Source organism: Larimichthys crocea, chromosome XXIII (assembly GCF_000972845.2).
Source record: "Larimichthys crocea isolate SSNF chromosome XXIII, L_crocea_2.0, whole genome shotgun sequence".
NCBI classification, from domain to species: domain Eukaryota; kingdom Metazoa; phylum Chordata; class Actinopteri; family Sciaenidae; genus Larimichthys; species Larimichthys crocea.
This window is the reverse complement of record NC_040033.1, coordinates 15,101,222-15,119,416: the sequence shown is the minus strand read 5'-3', so window position 1 is coordinate 15,119,416 and position 18,195 is coordinate 15,101,222. Positions and strand designations below refer to the sequence as shown.

The 18,195-nt window shown below is 40.2% G+C and overlaps 3 protein-coding genes and 1 long non-coding RNA gene across 7 annotated transcripts in view; 2 read left to right on the top strand and 2 right to left on the bottom strand.

The window, feature by feature from the left end:
• Window positions 1-18,195, bottom strand: part of LOC104927518 (sialic acid-binding Ig-like lectin 12) — a 311,739-nt gene that overhangs the window by 242,099 nt on the left and 51,445 nt on the right. The window lies entirely within an intron of this gene.
• Window positions 424-3,110, top strand: thtpa (thiamine triphosphatase). The gene is made up of 4 exons (XM_019253059.2): window positions 424-547; window positions 1,462-1,531; window positions 1,813-2,295; window positions 2,479-3,110. The coding sequence occupies exons 2-4, from the start codon at window positions 1,462-1,464 to the stop codon at window positions 2,577-2,579; spliced, it is 654 nt and encodes a 217-aa protein (XP_019108604.2). The 5' UTR covers window positions 424-547; the 3' UTR covers window positions 2,580-3,110.
• LOC113744481 (uncharacterized) lies at window positions 2,322-7,431 on the bottom strand. Of its 3 annotated transcripts, XR_003461570.1 has the most exons (4): window positions 7,291-7,431; window positions 4,418-4,544; window positions 4,131-4,300; window positions 2,322-2,480 (listed from the first exon to the last, which is right to left on the bottom strand). It is a non-coding gene; the product is annotated as an uncharacterized LOC113744481 (long non-coding RNA). The 3 variants fall into 3 exon arrangements; XR_003461568.1 differs by lacking the exon at window positions 2,322-2,480 and having other exon boundaries at window positions 3,760-4,300; XR_003461569.1 differs by lacking the exons at window positions 2,322-2,480; window positions 7,291-7,431 and adding an exon at window positions 6,753-6,797 and having other exon boundaries at window positions 3,844-4,300.
• On the top strand, window positions 6,865-17,761 carry dcaf11 (ddb1 and cul4 associated factor 11). The gene is made up of 15 exons (XM_010741610.3): window positions 6,865-7,069; window positions 7,438-7,669; window positions 8,797-8,924; window positions 9,463-9,581; window positions 9,824-9,888; window positions 10,092-10,192; window positions 10,505-10,651; window positions 12,045-12,099; window positions 12,489-12,557; window positions 12,780-12,837; window positions 14,854-15,039; window positions 15,263-15,416; window positions 15,912-16,064; window positions 16,231-16,337; window positions 16,539-17,761. The coding sequence occupies exons 2-15, from the start codon at window positions 7,452-7,454 to the stop codon at window positions 16,614-16,616; spliced, it is 1,638 nt and encodes a 545-aa protein (XP_010739912.1). The 5' UTR covers window positions 6,865-7,069; window positions 7,438-7,451; the 3' UTR covers window positions 16,617-17,761.

Sequence of the window (18,195 nt, the reverse complement as noted above, 5' to 3'; positions counted from 1 at the left end):
AGCATTAGAGATAGGAGGAGGAGGAGGAGGAGGGGGGGGAAAATGCAGATTTTATGAAAAAAAAATAAAAATAATAAAAAAGTATGTGGATGCCTGGATTACATCTACTTAATGTGAAACGTTTCATCGTTTTCACATTAAAAAGGTGAATAAAAAACGAGTCCCCATTCTGCCAACTTGGAGTGTCACAAAGAGTCTGACGAGTTAATTAAGGCTGAATAATTGAGACACGGCGGCGGAGGCTCGGATCGGTGCCATTCCCTGCGAATTATGACATGTTTTCAATCAAATGATAGGTGTGGCGCATATCAACAGTGGAGTATGTGGGATAAATATTTATGAAGCGGAGAGGATTAAAACTGCACCATCTGTATGCCCCTGCGTTACCGGGACAGGAAGTGATACGCCTGAACACACCGAGGGCTGCCTCTAATTGCGCCTGTGCAAAATGAACTCGCGCTGACGTGTAGGGGGGTGGGGGGCATGCTCGGATTGACTCACGTTTCTGAGCCGAATTCTTTGGATCGAAGGATTTTCACTTGTCAAGGTGTGTGACAGAGCCTCGCAGCAGTGTGGGGGGGATTTTTTTTTAAACTCTGTGGTTTAGTTTGGTGTTTTTCCCCCTGCACTTCATGTATGACTGTAGCAGCAGCTTTGATCTGAATGACTCGAGTCTGATTTTAATGGCACAGGTGCGGCCACAGGAGCTGCTGCTCTATTAGTTTATAGTAATACTAGTTTTTACAACAATAACACTTCAGTTTTGAGTATTTACATACAGTGTATATAACAATAATATCACAGAATAACTATGACAAGGTAGCAATGTCAGAACCCTGAGAAAATAGAGGTTAAATGCAGTGATGGCACATCATTTACTTTGGTAATACTACAGTGTAAAAATACTACATTGTATTGGTTATTGTAATATTAAAACACCATTATTATAATGATTATTATTGTGTTATAATATTATTACCATAGAGCATTACTGTGTAAGCTGCATTTTAATGTAGCAGGTAGAAGTGAAGTTACTTTTTGGTTGTTTTTTATCCATAATTATAATTATTATTTTCATTTTATATGTAATATATCAATCTGCAAAGTAACTTGTAACTAAACCTGTAAATGATAAATTGAGTATCCCTCAGGAACGAAACTACTTATTGCACAGTACTTAAGTAAATAAGTAAGTTAATTTCCACATTTGGTTAATGTATAATATATTCAAAAAGTGCTTTTATTTTGGTAGGATCCAAACCATCCAAACTAGCAACAAAATAAACTTTTTCAAGATGTGGCCAATTCCTTTTTACTCAACAAAAAAAATCATATCCTTAAAAAAAACTACTTATTATATTACTTTCTTTGAATTTATGTCAGGTTAAAATTAAAGCATGAATTTATGTGGCTTTGTAAACATACAGTATTGTAAGTGTTGATCTTATGGCATCATTTCAGATGAGTGTGGAAGTGGAAAGAAAGTTTTTGTTCAGCGCTGACACTCTGAAAACACTGGAGGAGATCGGGGGTACGTGTTTAATTTGTCTTCACACATGGGTAAACTTAGAAGTGAGGCATTTAACTGATGCTGTGATCCACGTCAATTCACAAGTGGTCACCGAAGGATTTTTTTACAACATTTAATGACACTAATTGCTGTGGTTTGTACTGTAACTGTAATGACACTGACCATCTGTCTCTTGTTAATAATGAGGTTTAATTATCTGTTTCAGCCTCGTTAGTATTTTTATATTTATTTACCCATTTGTTAAATCTGCCTTTCTTCCTCCCACTTCTTTTATTTGGCAGTGTGCGTTGGTCAGCGCCAGTTTCAGGACCAGTACTTTGACACCGCAAAGTTTGACTTGACTTTGAGAGACATGTGGCTACGTAAACGTAAAGGATGCTGGGAGCTCAAGTGCCCAACAACAGTTGACGAGACAAGTGAAGAGAAATCTAAAGCAGCGGCACTGTGCACTCGCTACAAGGAGATAACCAATCTGCCTGAAATTCAACTGAGGGTGGAAGAGGTCATGAAAGACGTTTGTGTGGACAGAGAGACAAGCTCCTCACAGGAGGACGGGGAGGCTTGGCTGAGTAAAATGAATCTGGTATGCTTTGCAGATTATACAACAGTGCGGCGGTCATTCTCTTTAGAGGAAGAGGGGGTGCAGATAGATCTCGACGAAGCTGACTTCGGCTACCATGTGGGAGAGATAGAGGTCCTCATTCCAGAGGGAGGAGATATGCAGTCTGCCTTGGAGAAGATTCAAAGAACGGCTCAAAAGCTGGGTGAGCCCAATCCCAGCCCTTTATATGGATACAACACATTCACTATCATGTATTATGTTCATCAGGTAGGGTGTCAGTTTGCCATTCTGTGACTTGTTTTCCTTAAAAGTCATAAATATTTCTTCTTCTTCTTCTTCTTCTTCTTCTTCTTCTTCTTCTTCTTCTTCTTCTTCTTCTTCACAGGTCTGACGGGAGATCAGCGAGTTGAAGGAAAAATGAATGTTTACCTTAAAAGAAATCACCCAGAGCACTATGCGAAACTACTGAGTACACATGTTCTGTAAGACATATTATATATGCTCTAGATAGAGTTTCATAGTTTTCAGGGTGTACTGTACAGTCATGTCTGTAAAGCAGAAGAGTAATTATTTATTCTAATTTGAAACAATTTTCTAAAATGTGGTTAAAAAATGCAACTGTATTCACTAATTGTCAAGACAACAGCAAAAGGCCCTTGAAGTTTATCCTGGCAGAGTGCTAAGCGTCTCCACTTGAACTTTGTATCCTATGCACCACGGCAACAGTTATGGTTTTGTCTGAAGAGGAACTGTAAATACTTGAAATACATTTTTTAAAATCTCTGGATTTTTATTTTTTTTTCTTGTCAGAAACTACTGCTTGGTATGCTGTCATCAGCAGCTGATTTCAATATGCATATATAGCTCATCTTGGTCTTATATATTTTGTGATTAGTAGTAGATTCCAGATTTATGGGCTTGGTTAATATGTCAGCTTTGTGTTATACTGTTTAAAAACATGAATGGCATCTCCAATGAAATATCTTGTATGTCAGGCCTGTAATTGAATAAAGAACAAGTAGTAGTCAACAAGTAGTGTTACTTTTTTTTTTTTTTTGATAGGTAAAATGTTCGACCAATCATGAACATATTGTATGTAGGATGGGGAATTATGAAACCATTTCATTACATACTGTACCTACCTAGAGACTAAAAGTAAAGTTTTCTCCATGCATGTCAATTTTAACATATCCTTTTTTAAAAATCTGTCTAGTGAGTCCCCCAGGTTTACGTAAGGGCAATACTTGATGTTGAAGTGCACTTTAAAACTATGACAATCATGCACTCTCATCCATTTCTGTCCTTGTGTAAAGTCAACTACACTGCGGCTCTTCATGTCTAACTCTGAATAACACAACAACTCATTTACCATGCTTTGTAAGTAACCTGTTGATATTTTATTCATGTGTTTGCATTTTGCAGCCATCTGTTTACCTACATTTACCTACTCAACTGTCTGCTCTCTCTAAAACCTGGTAAAAGAGGGTTTGTGAATACCTCATCCTTTCTTCTTATTAGCTATCACATAAGAAATAATTCAGCATCTTAAGTTAACCAAAGTGTTTTTATCACTCTGTTCTTTTCTCTTATATGGAGCAACTAAGCTGACTCATGCAGCGTCTGCATGATAATTGCAGTCTCATGCCTATTGCTTAACGAGAGCAGAATTTCACTGAAAAGAAAAAAGAAGTCTATTTTTCTTTTTATTTCTACAACAAGAAATGTATCCTGTTATCACGACAAAGCATCCAGTTATAATGAGAAAATAATCTTGTTACCGTTTTCACAATAACAACAGATGTTTTCTCTTTGGCAGTGCTGCCACTGGAATACTGCAGAAAAAGAAACTAAATGAACTGATCAGGTCTTTTTTTTGCAGCATTCTCTTGTTGAGCAAGATACATTAAATTGTAATTAGTATGCAGACACTTAGTCTACTCTTACAGCACACATTCTCTGTTCAACATTCCTGCAGCACTGTGCTGACAACATTTGCTTGATTCCTTCATGAGAGTCTTGTAACAAAAGATGAGTTACCACAGTCACGCATCGGTCATCATCTTCAATTTCAGGCTGTGACCAATCAGTCGGAGGTGATGGAGGAGGTTCCTGAGAGGTTGAAATTAGCCCTTCGATGGATTGTTCTGCTGGTCTCGTCTCTAATGTACCAACAGCAGCACCTGTTGTGGGCAGCTTTGTCTGGACACCTGTGATCCAAACACACAATAACAGATTGCATACAATATAGGATAATGTGATGCATGGGTTAGCATTTTCACAGAATAGAGTCGTCAGTCATTTGAGAGAGAGAGAGACACACACACCAAGGCTTCTTTCTCCTGTGTATCAGTCTTCGATCTGATAGCTGGGTCCCCACAGTCCTCGTCCTGATCACAGAAAGACTACACTGACAGGCCACATCTGCTCTGTTTATCATAATGCAGCTGCCCCCTTCAGCAAAGACAAAAACAACACCATATTGTAGTTGCATTTGGTTTGTTCAGTCTTGCATGAACTTTACAGGAAAAGCACAGTAATAACAAGCCTATGTTGACCCATTTAACCCACCTTCACTTCAGTGTTGTTTCAAAACAAAAGCAGATTTGTTTCTAAATGTGTATTTAGTGTGTACACAGGCAGACCCTTAATAATTATTAGACTGATACCAAGTTCAGGGTTCATTATGCCCCAGGTCAACATACAGGTAACTTTTAGAACCATGAACAAATAACAACAAGACAAATAAGACATACAGCATAAAATACCGGGAAACAATGAAGAAATAAAAAAGATAAATGGAAAATAAAAAGTTAAGCAATATTCAGAGGAAAATATATACACAGCATTCCGTTAAATATGATATTAAACATTAAATTAAATAAAAAATTTAAAAATCCAAAAATTTAAATATCATATGTAACGGCATTGGATACACAGTGTCAGGATAACTAACAGGTTTGCGTAAGAGTTACGTCCTCCTCTCATGCTGCAGGGCTCCGCATATATACATAATATCAACAGCTTACATCACAACAATAACTTCACAACTTAACTAAACTAAACTATTAACAACTATTATTACAGATATTGGCAAATTGTGGATGGATGCTCCAAAAACAAAAACAACAGTCTGACATATTTACACCGATTTCTAAAGTGTGGTCACTCCACCAAAACCTTAACTGAACTGTAGAATACCTTTTTCTGTGTCCTGGAAGTCTCAAATTCCCATGATGACAATTTTAAACTATGCATGGACACTGTTTGCATATACTCAATCATGACTGGCCTCAAGGTCTATGATGTTTCAAATACCTGCATGTGGATATCCCAGATTATATCCCCCCATTAGCGATAGTTTATCTTAATACATCCATGTTATTATCAATATGTACACAATAAAAGATGTGGTGAGCTATGCTGGTTATTACATTTACATTATTCAATAACCTTAATGGAATTAAACACATAATGTGCTGATTTACTGTATTTAGAGTGTGACCCGTATATGGCTGCTGGGTATCAAATAGAAATGTTTCAGTGTACACAGAAGGGAGGGCACAGCTCACTAAAATGGTCATAAAGTGTAGTCTATCTATGAAATGACATGCAAATGACTATTGTTTTATTTATTTCATTATTTATTCACTGGTTTTTGCTGCAGTTATAAGATAAATAGTGGAGGTATATGTCAAACATGGATTATGAGATTACAGACCCTTGGGCACAGATGACTCAAACACAACCTGTTCATGAAGGTTTCCTGATGGTTTCATAGATCTTCAAAGTAAATACAGTCCTTTCAAAGTAAAAGACTTTTGACTGAATCCTTTGACTCTCCAACAACAAACATTAAATCTTGTCACAAAGGACCCCTTGAGCCATTCGGGTTATACTTTATTAAACAGTATATACCTTATTATACCTAGGTATAATATTGTATTGTAAGGCACCATGACGCCAAATGAACACCAAGCACAATGATCTTTAAAGTAAACCAGTGAGCAGGACAGATGTTATGATGCTCGTTGCTTTTTATATTATAAGAACATATAAATTAGAAATCATTATTCTCACTGTTTACATTTAGTTTTTTTGTTTGTTTGTTTTAATATGTAAATATCATTACTCATACACAATCTACTCATGCTGTGCATACTGTATATACTGTAAAATCCATCCTACCTCATGTACTAAAAAACTTGCAATACTTTGCACTGCACAGCCAACTGTTACATATTTCTTTTCTTGATATACCTCACTGTGTATACTGTAAATACTGTTAATTCTGTCCATATAGCCATACATATACTTATATTTATATTTATACTGACAATTCTGTTTACATTACACTGTGCCACATTGCACCACTGATGTCTTTAGCTTTTATATATTTTTAGATTTTTATATTTTATTTTATATATTTTTTACATCTTTTACTTATATTTTATATGTCATGTGTATGCTGTTTGCACGGGATAAGAGAGAAACGATAATTCAATACTCTGTATGTCCTGTACATATAGCTGCTGCATAAAACATATGTATGGTCTGGCTGTACATCCTAGCTGTTTACTTTCTCTTCTGTTTGTTGTATTATCTCTACCTTTAACATTAGTCTGAGTTTCTCGTCAGGTGCCATGTTCAGGTTGTAACCACCTTTGCTGGAGGCAGGCACGCGAGCGGTGGTGGTGGTGGTGGCGGCGGTCACGTGACGGCGAAAGGGCAGGGGCACGCGCAGTGTTTTTTCACACTTTTGTAAACAACATGGCGACTCACGGACTGGCCCTGCTAGCCGACTGAACAAACACAGTGCTGTCAAAGCTGCAGCTTTTTTCTCTCCCTCCCCCTGCGTTATCAAAATTAAACGTCGGGACCGTGCGGAGGTGAAGCGTCGGACAGATTGTTCGGTTCGCGCCGAAACGACGAAGCGCTGGACTGACGAGCTGTCAAGAAGACCGTTTGTCTGTCAAACGGTAACAGTTCACGTCAGGTCGTTAGCATTGGAGCTAGTTAGCGCAATAAAAACCATCCTCTGCGTCTTCACCGCGGCGAGTTAACGCACAGTGCAAACGCGAGGGTCTGTTTATGTGCAGGACGCGTAGTTTGTTCATTTAAATAAGTGCAAACACTTGAGCAAATGCCTTGAATTGATGTGACTTTAGCTAATAGGTCTGTGTTGTGCAGCCATTGTTACCTAACTTCTGTTATATCATTTCCTCTCTGCGTCAGAGTCACTTCATGCATCCTGAATTTCTCTTCACCTGACTTCCTCCAACCCTTCCCAGGTGAATCTAGAAAACTGTCGTTTAATGTCAAATTATTCTCTCCATCCCACCGTCAGGCCCTCTTCAGTCTATGGGCTCTCAGTCCAGTTCTGGGATGTCTGGTGGAAGGGGCTCTTCCAGTGGCAACCCAGCTGAGCAGTCTGAAACAGGAGAAGCAAACCAGAGCAGCAGCAGCAGCAGCAGCAGCAGCCGAGGCCGCAGGACGGCTGACAGGCAGCAAGGAGACAGACAGCCAGCATCAGAGGAGGACGTTGACTTAGCTGAAGTGCTGGCTTACCTACTGAGGAGGTGATTTAGTGGAGTTTAGTATAAGAGTTTAAAACACTGATGATAACACGACAGATAGATAGATAGATAGATAGATAGTACTTTATTGATCTCTTTCAGTTCTTTTCAACATGTGTACTTTACACTTTAAAGTCCGTTTTATTGGATGATGTCATAATAGTGATTTGGTTAAAATGTATCTGTGGCTGAAAACTGAAGAAAAATCCAGCTGAGATACCAACAAGTCATTGTGGGAAAAGCAGGAAACCACTAACAGAAATAGAAATGCACAGAAAATAAAAACAGGAGCATCTGTGTGTGCTGGAAGTGTCCACTCACCATAATAATGATGATCAGTAGAAAAAAACATGTGCAAAATATCATTTCACCTCATTAAATCTAATGTAATGTACGGATCAACATACAGTGATTGTACGTCATTTTAAGGAAGATGTTTAAAGTGTGATAGCTGCTGTGTAGCTGCTTAGACACTCTTCACATTGTACAACATGGAGGGGGAGCTTAAAGGAATTTTTTTCCTCTCTGCCAAAGGAGTAAGTAATTGAAACATCACAGTGGAGGTTGGGAATCCCCCGTCCTTACTCCTTACTTGATTTTAATACAATTATAGTGGCTGGGAATTTTTTAAATATCCCTAACAGCCACAGCTACAAAAAAATGTTTTTAACACTTGGAACAGATCCATGACAGTCGCCTCTAGTAATGACACAGCAGAAGGAGCTAGAAAGTACCTGAATCTGGAAGAGTTGAAATGAATAAGTATCCGTCACTCACTTCAGTTAGCATTAAGCTACCCTGGAGCAAGCCACTGATCCCATGCCATGATTTATTCCAGTAGAGCAGCTCAGTGGAAAAACATTACCTCTGCACAGTATCCTTTATGACGGCAGGTGTCTCACCATTGAGCCGCAGGGACGCAGCTGGACTATCATTGTTTTCTGAGTAAATATTAGAAGTGTTGCCCCCTGTTTCCCGAAGTAATTTCTTTTAGGTGCACTCTTTACTGTAGAGGATTTGATCTTCATGTATCACAATTTGGATCGATTGGCTGATGTACTGATGTGTGTGTGTGTGTGTGTGTGTGTGTGTGTGTGTGCGTGTGTGCGTGCGTGTGTGTGTGCGTGCAGGGGCCAGGTCAGACTGGTCCATGGCAGTGGAGCCACAGGACTACAGCTGGTCCAGTCATACTCTGACTCTGATGAGGACAGCGACGGAGCGTGGGAGGGTCGGCTGGGTGATCGCTACAATCCTCCAGGTATTGTTATACTGACACTGTCCACTGTGCAGGCATGAAGGCAGAAAATTAAGCTATCTCCCTTGGAAAAATACAAATTTGAATAGCCATACACACTGGAAAGCTTCTGAAGGTCTTTCAGGATGAAAACATAGTGAGCTGTAGTGATTAATTAACAGTGTTCTGGGACAGTGTCATTTGGCTGCTTGTATTCTGTGTCGTTGGAATCTGCCCAATAGCCAGCAGCCGGAACAGGATGCGTGCAAGATTTCATTTAAATGTAAATTGAGTAATACTATGATCTTAATGAATAAATAAATGTTATTTGAGTGTGACAAAAAAAATGTAAGCAGTTTAAAATGAAGACTTTTTTATATTTTTGAAATTGTGTTAGCCAATAATTAAGCATCTTTAGTTAACTACTCATAGTTCCAATAGTCAGCAGTACTTAAATTTGTCAAATGTTTATTCTCATAAATGCACAGGGCGGTGCTGTATGCAACAAGTTCTGAAAGTTTGATGTCCGTAATTCATGTTATTTTGTGTGTTATCCTCCTAGTGGACACCCAACCCGACACATTCGAGGTGGACCGGAGTGAGATCCGAACTCAGATCATGCTGGCCACCGCCTCCTTTGCCCCGAAAGGCCGACAGAGTTTCACCCACATGCTAACAGAGGTCAGACTGCAGAGATACAAACTAAAATCCCTAAAAGGAGACCAGAGCAGAATGTAGCTGGCAAATTTCCAAGATTACAATGATTCATCTTCATTAGTTTCATCAAGAGTTTTACAAGAATTTTGTGAAATGATTAAGAGCTCTCCAAATATTTGAGATGATGACTTGTTGTTTGTGTTAGCCAGTTTAATTCCCGAATGTTGTTTGATGTTTTCTTTTCTGATGAAGTCTTTGCTTTTTAGAGGGAACAAGGCAGATGTAGAGGCTCCAGTTTTTCCCATGGAGAGTGCAGTCGTATCCGCACACAGTAAGTGTGTTAATATTTCCCAACAAATTACCAGAAGGTGACAGAAAAACAGCTATAGTTAAAAAAAGAAAAAGAAAAAAAAGTTGCACCTTTTCTTGTATTTCATGTGATTTTTGTTTTGAAAATCTACAACATGACGTGATGTTTACAGGACGACTCACACTGCTGTCTGTCAAATGATATTGACCCTTTTTCCTTTGCAGTTTTCTGCCAAACTATGTATCCCACAAGGATACATACCAGCAGAAAGCCTTCTGTGGAGTGTACAGCGAGGATGGCAACATGTTTCTCTCTGCCTGCCAAGGTAAATAACCCAAGATAAAATACGAGAGTGGAAGTGAATCAGATCTGATAATCATTCTTAGCGTTTGTTTGAAACTGCTTATACCACCAAACCATCGGGGCCATTCATGTAGTATCATATCCAGAACGTGGTCAGTCGTACATAAGTATTGACAAAACAAAAAATCTTTGAAAATCTATCCGCATCATGTCGTATTCGTTCATCTTTGTTACTTCTTTCTGATTTGATTACAGGCACCATTACTTCCCCCATTCCTTGATTATAGCTTCCCATTATTTGGTGATAAACAATGTTTTTTTTCTATTGCTGCAGACCAGAACATCCGCTTGTACGACACGTCAAGGGGACGCTTTCACCTACGGCGAACAGTGAAGGCTCGTGATGTGGGCTGGAGTGTGCTGGACGTCTGCTTCACCCCTGATGCACAACATGTCCTCTACTCCAGCTGGTCTGACTACAGTAAGACTAGGGGACCTGTAATATATAATATGATGTGATCAGATTGGCTTGGACAGCTATTGACCGAGCCACTCCAAACTTCCATTTAGTGGAGCCATTCTAATGTAGACTTATTTCTATGTTTTGGGTCATTGTCCTGTTGCATAACACAACCTCTAATGAGCTTCAGCTGACAGACTCACACCCTGATATTTTATTGTCTTTGTTTTATTTTATTGTGTAAGTTTTTCAGGCCCCGAGGCAGCAAAGCAGTCCCAAATCATAATGCTATCTCCTCCATCCTTTACCGTTGGGATCATGTTTTAATGACAATATGCTGTAAGATGTAGTGCCGTGTTTTCTTCCCTAGCAACTCCATCTTAGTTATATCCATCTACAAAACATTCTCCCAGTAGTGTGGTGTGGAGTGTCTAGATGCTCTTTGGTAAAAATTCAGGCGTGCTGTAATGTTGTTTGAAAAGCTATTGCTTACTTCTCCCTTTATGCCTTCAGCTGTGCAACCCCCCATTGTATAGCATTTTTCATTGTTCCCTTGCAGTCATCTTGGACAGGCTTTAAGTGAGATTTGCAACAGGCATCTCCATTTATAGACATCTTGTCTGACTGGATATATGAACATCTAAAGTCTTGGAGATGACTCTCTAACCCTTTCCACTTTCATAAAAATCAATTATTAGGTATTATTAGGTCTTGAGGCGTCTTGTAAATAGAAAACTCAAAAGACGTGACAGGTTTTTAGAAGTCAGAATTGCTTTAATCCACACCTCCAAACTTGCTACATTAATTAGACTGAATTAGTCTTTGTTGAGATGATTAGCCAAGAGGTTGAACTGAACATTTAATGATGTGTTCTGTAAGTACAATAATGTATTTTTTTTAATTCATTCATTGATGTCACTTAGATGTGGTCTCATTTGAAGATTCATAAATAATTGTATATTTAAATGATTCTTAAGGTTTCTTAAGGTTTTTACTACCTATTTGGATTATTGTGCAAATTCAGGGGTAACTATATTTGGACATGAGGCAGACTTGAACTTTGCCAAGACCTCAATAACTCAATAAGTCCAAATCACTCCCTGTGTACTATAGTTTGTCTTTTTATGTACTCTGTTATTTATACTGTTTTCCCCCACAGTACATTACTTTCTGCTAACAATCCCACAATGCAGTGTGTCACAATTTATAGACAATAAAAAAACCTGCCGCGTTAACCCTTTACCTGTCAGTGATGACCCACAAGCCTTCAGAAAACACAGCCTTGCATATGCAGCGTGACTCCTAATACACGGTCATGCCACCAGTTTAAACAATAATTTCTACAATGTGTTGTTTTATTCATCTGTTCTGTGTGTGTGTGTGTGTGTGTGTGTGTGTGTGTGTGTGTCCACAGTTCATTTGTGCAGTATAGATGGAGACAGTGAAAACCACACCGCCCTGGACCTCAAGTTAGTGTTTCCCTCATAGTAACTTATAACATTACGGAGCAGGTAATCTATCATTCCCTAGCAGCCGGCCCTCCTCTCCCTTCATTACCACCTGGATGAATGATGCTGTCAGAACTCGTCACCTCGACATCCATCCTCTCATTGTGTGTGCGTGTGTGTGTGTGTGTGTGTTACTTTAATTGGCGAGCTCATCATTTCAACAAAGCGCTGCCATTAAACTCACAGCACCCCTTACAAAAGCATTGTTTTAGAGGTGATGCATGCCTTCATTAAGCGTTTTTGGATGTGGGATGACATGCATAGTATGACAGTTTAGTTGTGATTCAATAACGGTGCCACTGCTGTAGTGTCAACCTGCTTGTATGTGTGTGTGCTGTTGTGCTTTGTAGTCCAGATGAGAGGAGGTTCTGTGTGTTCTCACTGGCTGCGTCCACAGATGGCAATGAGATCCTGGGAGGGTGAGTACAATTTGCTCTTCTGTTTCAAGGCAGTGACTGACAGAGTTGAAACCGGGACTGAAGTCTCTTTCAGAAATGTAGATCCAAGCAGCTCTTCGTTTGTTCGACGTTGAGTAGATCATTTCTTGTTGAAGATAAGACACTTATATGTGATATAACGTACAACGAGTTCAGTACATTTGGAGCTAGAATGCGTTCATTCTCTCCCCTCTCTCCTTTCAGAGCAAACGATGGCTGCCTTTACGTTTTTGATCTCGAGCAGAACAAACGAACGTTGAAGGTTAGTGCGTCTGAGTGCAATTTGCTCTTTTGCGTTTGGCTTGTGGGCCTGCTTGTACCTCTTCCTGAGTCATGTCCACCTCCTGTGCCTCATCCTGCAACCAAGGTGAGGCAGACATTAGCGAACCTGAAAGTGTTCCAGGCTCACATAAAGTTTCGCACAACCCTGCCTGTCTGTAATGTAGCAGCAGAGTGTCCAGCTCCGCCCTGCAGTGGTACAGGGGGGGTTAAACCCTTACTCCCTCCTCCTCCCATGACCCCCCTCTGTGTAGAAGTCAGTAGCTGGCCTCCACCATCTGCTTCATCACTGTCTTACGCTCTTTCTCATTCTGTCCGTCCCATTACCTCTGCGTCAGTGTGTCTGTGCTTTATCTCTGACCTTGTTCCGTTTTATCATTTTTTTCACTCAGGATAAGTCTGGTGGTGGTCTATATTTTTATTATTAATTATGAAAACGTCATCATCACTAACGTATTGCTTGTGGCCAAAGCTTGATGCATCATATCCCAAAAACTATTAAAAACACAACACCGAGCCTCTCCGGTACACGGGGTGACATGTTCCTTTATTACAGTAGACACTGGAGCTGTAGTTTATTTTGAGTCGACCCCATAAACATCGCTCTGCTGCTGTAAATACTTTAGAGCGGCAAATTGGTTGGTCAAAATAGTCCCCAACAAATGCTATATTTACTTAGTGTTTACTTGTTTGACATGTTGGCCCACAAACAACAGTGCACTGCTGCTTTAGGGAATTATTAAAAATGAAAGTTAATATTTTTGACCTTTTGTTCTGTTTGTTTATTTATGTTTTATTTTAAGTCTGCAGTAAGGACAAATGGTTTGGGGCCTGAGAGCCAAAGACAAGCTGCAGAAGTAGAGAGAGTATTGAGAGTGGGACCAACGCATTATTGCTTTTCATTTGGATAGGATTTGTTGACAATAACAGAAGTACGACTAATACAGTCTTCATCCATGCTAGCTAGTAGTTTGAGATAAATGCTAAAATGCACGCAAACATATTCAAAATATTAATGTAATGTTATAATATATATATATATATATATATATATATATATTTAATATACACACACACACACACACACACACACACACACACACACACAACGGAACAAAGTGATGGATCAACTGTCACTGCCATCCCTATTGCCATCTTTACAATTTAACAGTATTAATTAAATAAATTAATTAGTGACTGCAAAACTAAAGTAAAGTAAAAGTAAAAAACTTTTTTAAACAAGTTTATGCTTTTTATAATATTTCCTTTAGTTATTTTGGGGCATTTATGACTTTATTTCATAGGACAGCTGTAGAGAGAGGGGGGTTGACGTGCAGCAAAGGGCTACAGGCTGGAATCAAACCTGGGCTGCTGCGTTATAAGGACTCAGGCTTTTGTAAGTGGGGCGCATGCTCTACAAGATGAGCTACCAGGGCACCCCATTCTTTTTATTTTTAAATTTCCATTCTATAAATATAGTAATGACAAAAAACAACCTCCACATGATTTTACATAAACCTTCTATTAATTAAACTTTTAAAATGTTTTTGTCCTTGAATGCACTGTGACTTTGTATTTGTAGCTGTTATTTTCATGGCTATAATGGCAGAGTATGTCATCATGTAGTTGGACTAGCATATGTGACACAAAAACTCTGCTAGAGGTAAAGTAGTTCAGGTAAAACATGAATCCTGTGCAGCCACAAACAGACATCTTGTTTGGAGCACTGCCCTGCTCATCTGCTGCAGGGAACTGATCTGATCTCCATTACAATGTACTTGAGTCTGCAGAATATGTGTCAGGAAATATGCTGGAGCAGTTATAGAATTTTTTTTTTTGTCACGACTTAAAGGTACACACAGACAGACACTTTCACACAAGCATGTATACTAAACACTGTCCCACACAAAGGAAATCACACACACACTCACTGGCTCGCACACCCTCCACACACACACACAAACACTGACTCTCTTTCTTTTCCGTCTCCACTCGTCAGATTGATGCCCACGAGGACGACGTGAATGCGGTGGCGTTCGCCGACAGCTCATCCCAGCTGCTCTTCTCTGGCAGCGACGATGCACTGTGCAAGGTGTGGGACAGACGGACGCTGCGGGAGGACAGACCGCAGCCTGTCGGACAGCTGGCCGGCCACCGAGATGGCATCACCTTCATCCACAGCAAGGTGGGGGGGAGAAGAGAGTAATGCTGCTGGTATTTTATCAATCTGTCAATGAGAAGTTCCCCAAATCCTGGTGGGTAGTTGGATTTGACTGATGATTGGGACTTTATTAATTAACTGCCATTATTATCCCAGTACAGTCTTCCTTAAATCCAGTATATATTGACCTCACACTTGGGTTTGCGTTCTTTTTCTTTATAATTCACCTGCGTCGTGACTGTACCAGGGTGACGCACGGTATCTGATCAGCAACTCGAAGGACCAGTCCATCAAGCTCTGGGACGTCAGGAAGTTCTCTCCCAAAGAGGGGTTGGCAGCGTCCCGCCTGGCTGTCACCCAGCAAAACTGGGATTACCGCTGGCAGCAGGTTCCCCAGAGAGGTGAGGAGGGGGAGGAGGAACGGGAGAGGAAACTGGGAGGGAATGAGTCAGGAGGGAGGAAAGGAGTTGGAGGACAAGAGGAGGAGAGGTCACATGGAGGAAGAAAAGAGGGAGGGGATGAAGATGAAACGATGTTGTAAAAGAACAGAGAGAGGGCCAATGACAGAAAGGTGAAACGTGTGTGTGTGTGTGGTGAGGGTAAAGGGATACGGCAGTATTAAAAGTGCACATAGAGAAATGAGTGATTACCATTACGAGTCAAAAAGGAGGGATGGAGGAGAGGAGAGGTGAAGGGTAGTAGCTTGGATAATAAGATGGAGCAAGAAGTGAGGGGGAGGAGAAAAACCTAAAAAACAGAAAGTAAAACATCAAGTTTACTTACTTTTTTAGCCTGATTACAGATGCACATTAATTCTGAACATCTTTCTAAATTGATATTTTGGTAAACTTTCTTAAAAATCTCTGTTTCCCTCCCGACCCCATTGACCCTTTCAGCCCTAAAGAGACACAAGCTGACAGGCGACACCTCGGTAATGACCTACCGCGGTCATGGCGTCCTGCACACCCTCATCCGCTGCCGTTTCTCTCCAGAGTTCAGCACTGGACAGAGGTTCATCTACTCTGGCTGCTCCACTGGCAAAATCATCAGTGAGTGTCACCATGTGCCCGCAGTGTGTCGTTATTGTGTGTCGCCACCAATTAACCCAGTCTTGCTCCTTGTGTCGACATCTTCACATGAAAAATCAATGCAGCTCTGATGCAGTACATGCCTCCAAGTAGCTAAGTATCTCAAGCTCTTTGTGTTTCCCACCAGTTTATGATGTGCTGACGGGCGGCGTGGTCTCCAGGCTGTCGGGCCATGACGCGTGCGTGAGGGATGTCAGTTGGCACCCGTACGAGGACAACATCATCAGCAGCTCTGTGAGTTCTCTTAATGCAAACTCTTCAACCGTGGATTTGACGCATAAAAGCTTGAGATGTTACATTCGATCAAAAGTCAAAGAAAAACTGCAAGAGGTTTTGTAATGAGAACTGAAGCAGACTTTTACGTGTTCTGTTAGTAAGAGAGAATAAAATGATGACGTTTTCTTATCCCTCTGCTCATGCTCTGTTTGTCCACAGTGGGATGGAGCGGTTCGAATGTGGGAGCACAGACAGACCCATCCTCTAGAGGAGGAGAGAGAGAGGGAGAGAGACTGACATCAGGTGAAAGACCTTTAGGACGGAGAAAAAAAAACAAAGGAATATGATGTCAGAGGACGCGACATCACCACAAAAGGGGCAAGGCTGGCCCTGACAGTGGGAGACGATAAGCTCAAAAGGACTGGGACAGACTTAAATATCTTTTTAAATTCAATGCTGGATATTAATGATTACAATTATAGTGTGGTTGTGAAGTGTTTGGAAGGCATTATAGCCTTACATTGTCAAGTGCAGATTAGGGCACAGTGGGGAGGCCTACTCCTGTTTTTCTTTGTGTTTTCGCCTCACTGTTTTGTGCAAAAATCAGCAGGCCAGAGCTTTTTTGAATTTGGCCTGAAAACACTTTGCTCAAAACACAAAGCACTTACTTAATGAGTTAATGAAATTTAATGGTAAGTTAGTTACATAAGAATCAACTTTGTTGTTGCGGGAAGAAACAAGGATGTTAATGATGATAATTCTGTATAAATGTATAGTATTGTAATGATATGAGCGCAATGGAGTGTATTTAGGTGGCTGTCGGTGTGCCGATTTGACTCAGTCTTGACCTTGCTGTTATGAATAACATGAACTGTGTCCTCATCCTTCACAGTTCAAACACCCAGTATCTTATTTTTGTCCAGTCTACACGATTTTCTCAAGATCACTACTGGCCCTGGCTATCATGTGACTTTTCTGAGCTTCAGTGCACCAATTGGTCAGCTGTTCAAGGGCCACTTCATAGCTTTGTCAGAAATTTCCTGCATACCCAGTAGACCTGGACGCCCAAAAGTTCTGTTTTGCTGTTTTTACTGTCAAACTCACAATGATTTTATGCTAAATCCTCTTTAGACCGCCACAAGTCTAAAGGCCCCTGATCTTCTTATTGATCCTGGATCAGCACTCAGCTCTGTAATCACAAGCCCTGAGTCAACAGGGTGGGGGAAAAAGTCATTTTGTTTGCCAATGTAAACCTGTTTAAAAGAGTTGAAGGTGAACGATAATATGTCGAGCACAAGACTTGGCCAAGGGTGCTGGGATGTGTGTGTGGATCACAGCTTACACATTGATCTGTATATGCAATTTTCAGGTGTTTATATCAAAGCCCATGTTTCACTCAGACCATTGTTTTACAGGAACAATAAAACCTCTCTTTAAATGTATTACCACAAGCTGCTGACAAAGTCTTGTTATTAAGAAGAAATTACTGTGTTAGTCATATTTAAACCTGTTCATCAAGTGTGGGCTCACTTTCACTTTCATATTGTGAGAATGTGGAGCTAAATGGAGATGAGACACAAGTTATTCTTTTTCATCTAGTTTATTTGTTGATAAATCCAACTCCTCGTGCATTTACCAGTAGCACATAACAGACAACTGACAATTATCTGCTACAGAAGCAAAAACAAAGTCGCTTGAAGGTCATTGTAATGACAGCAATGCAGTAAGTGGTCTAAAATTAGGCAGAGATTCTTTGGCTTGCCTGGTTTCATTTACACTTAGTGTTCCACTTAATACAAATTACATTCCTATGAAAAACAATCTGGTAATAATTTATCATCTCCACTTTCAGGGGAAGGAATTCAGGTCATAATTC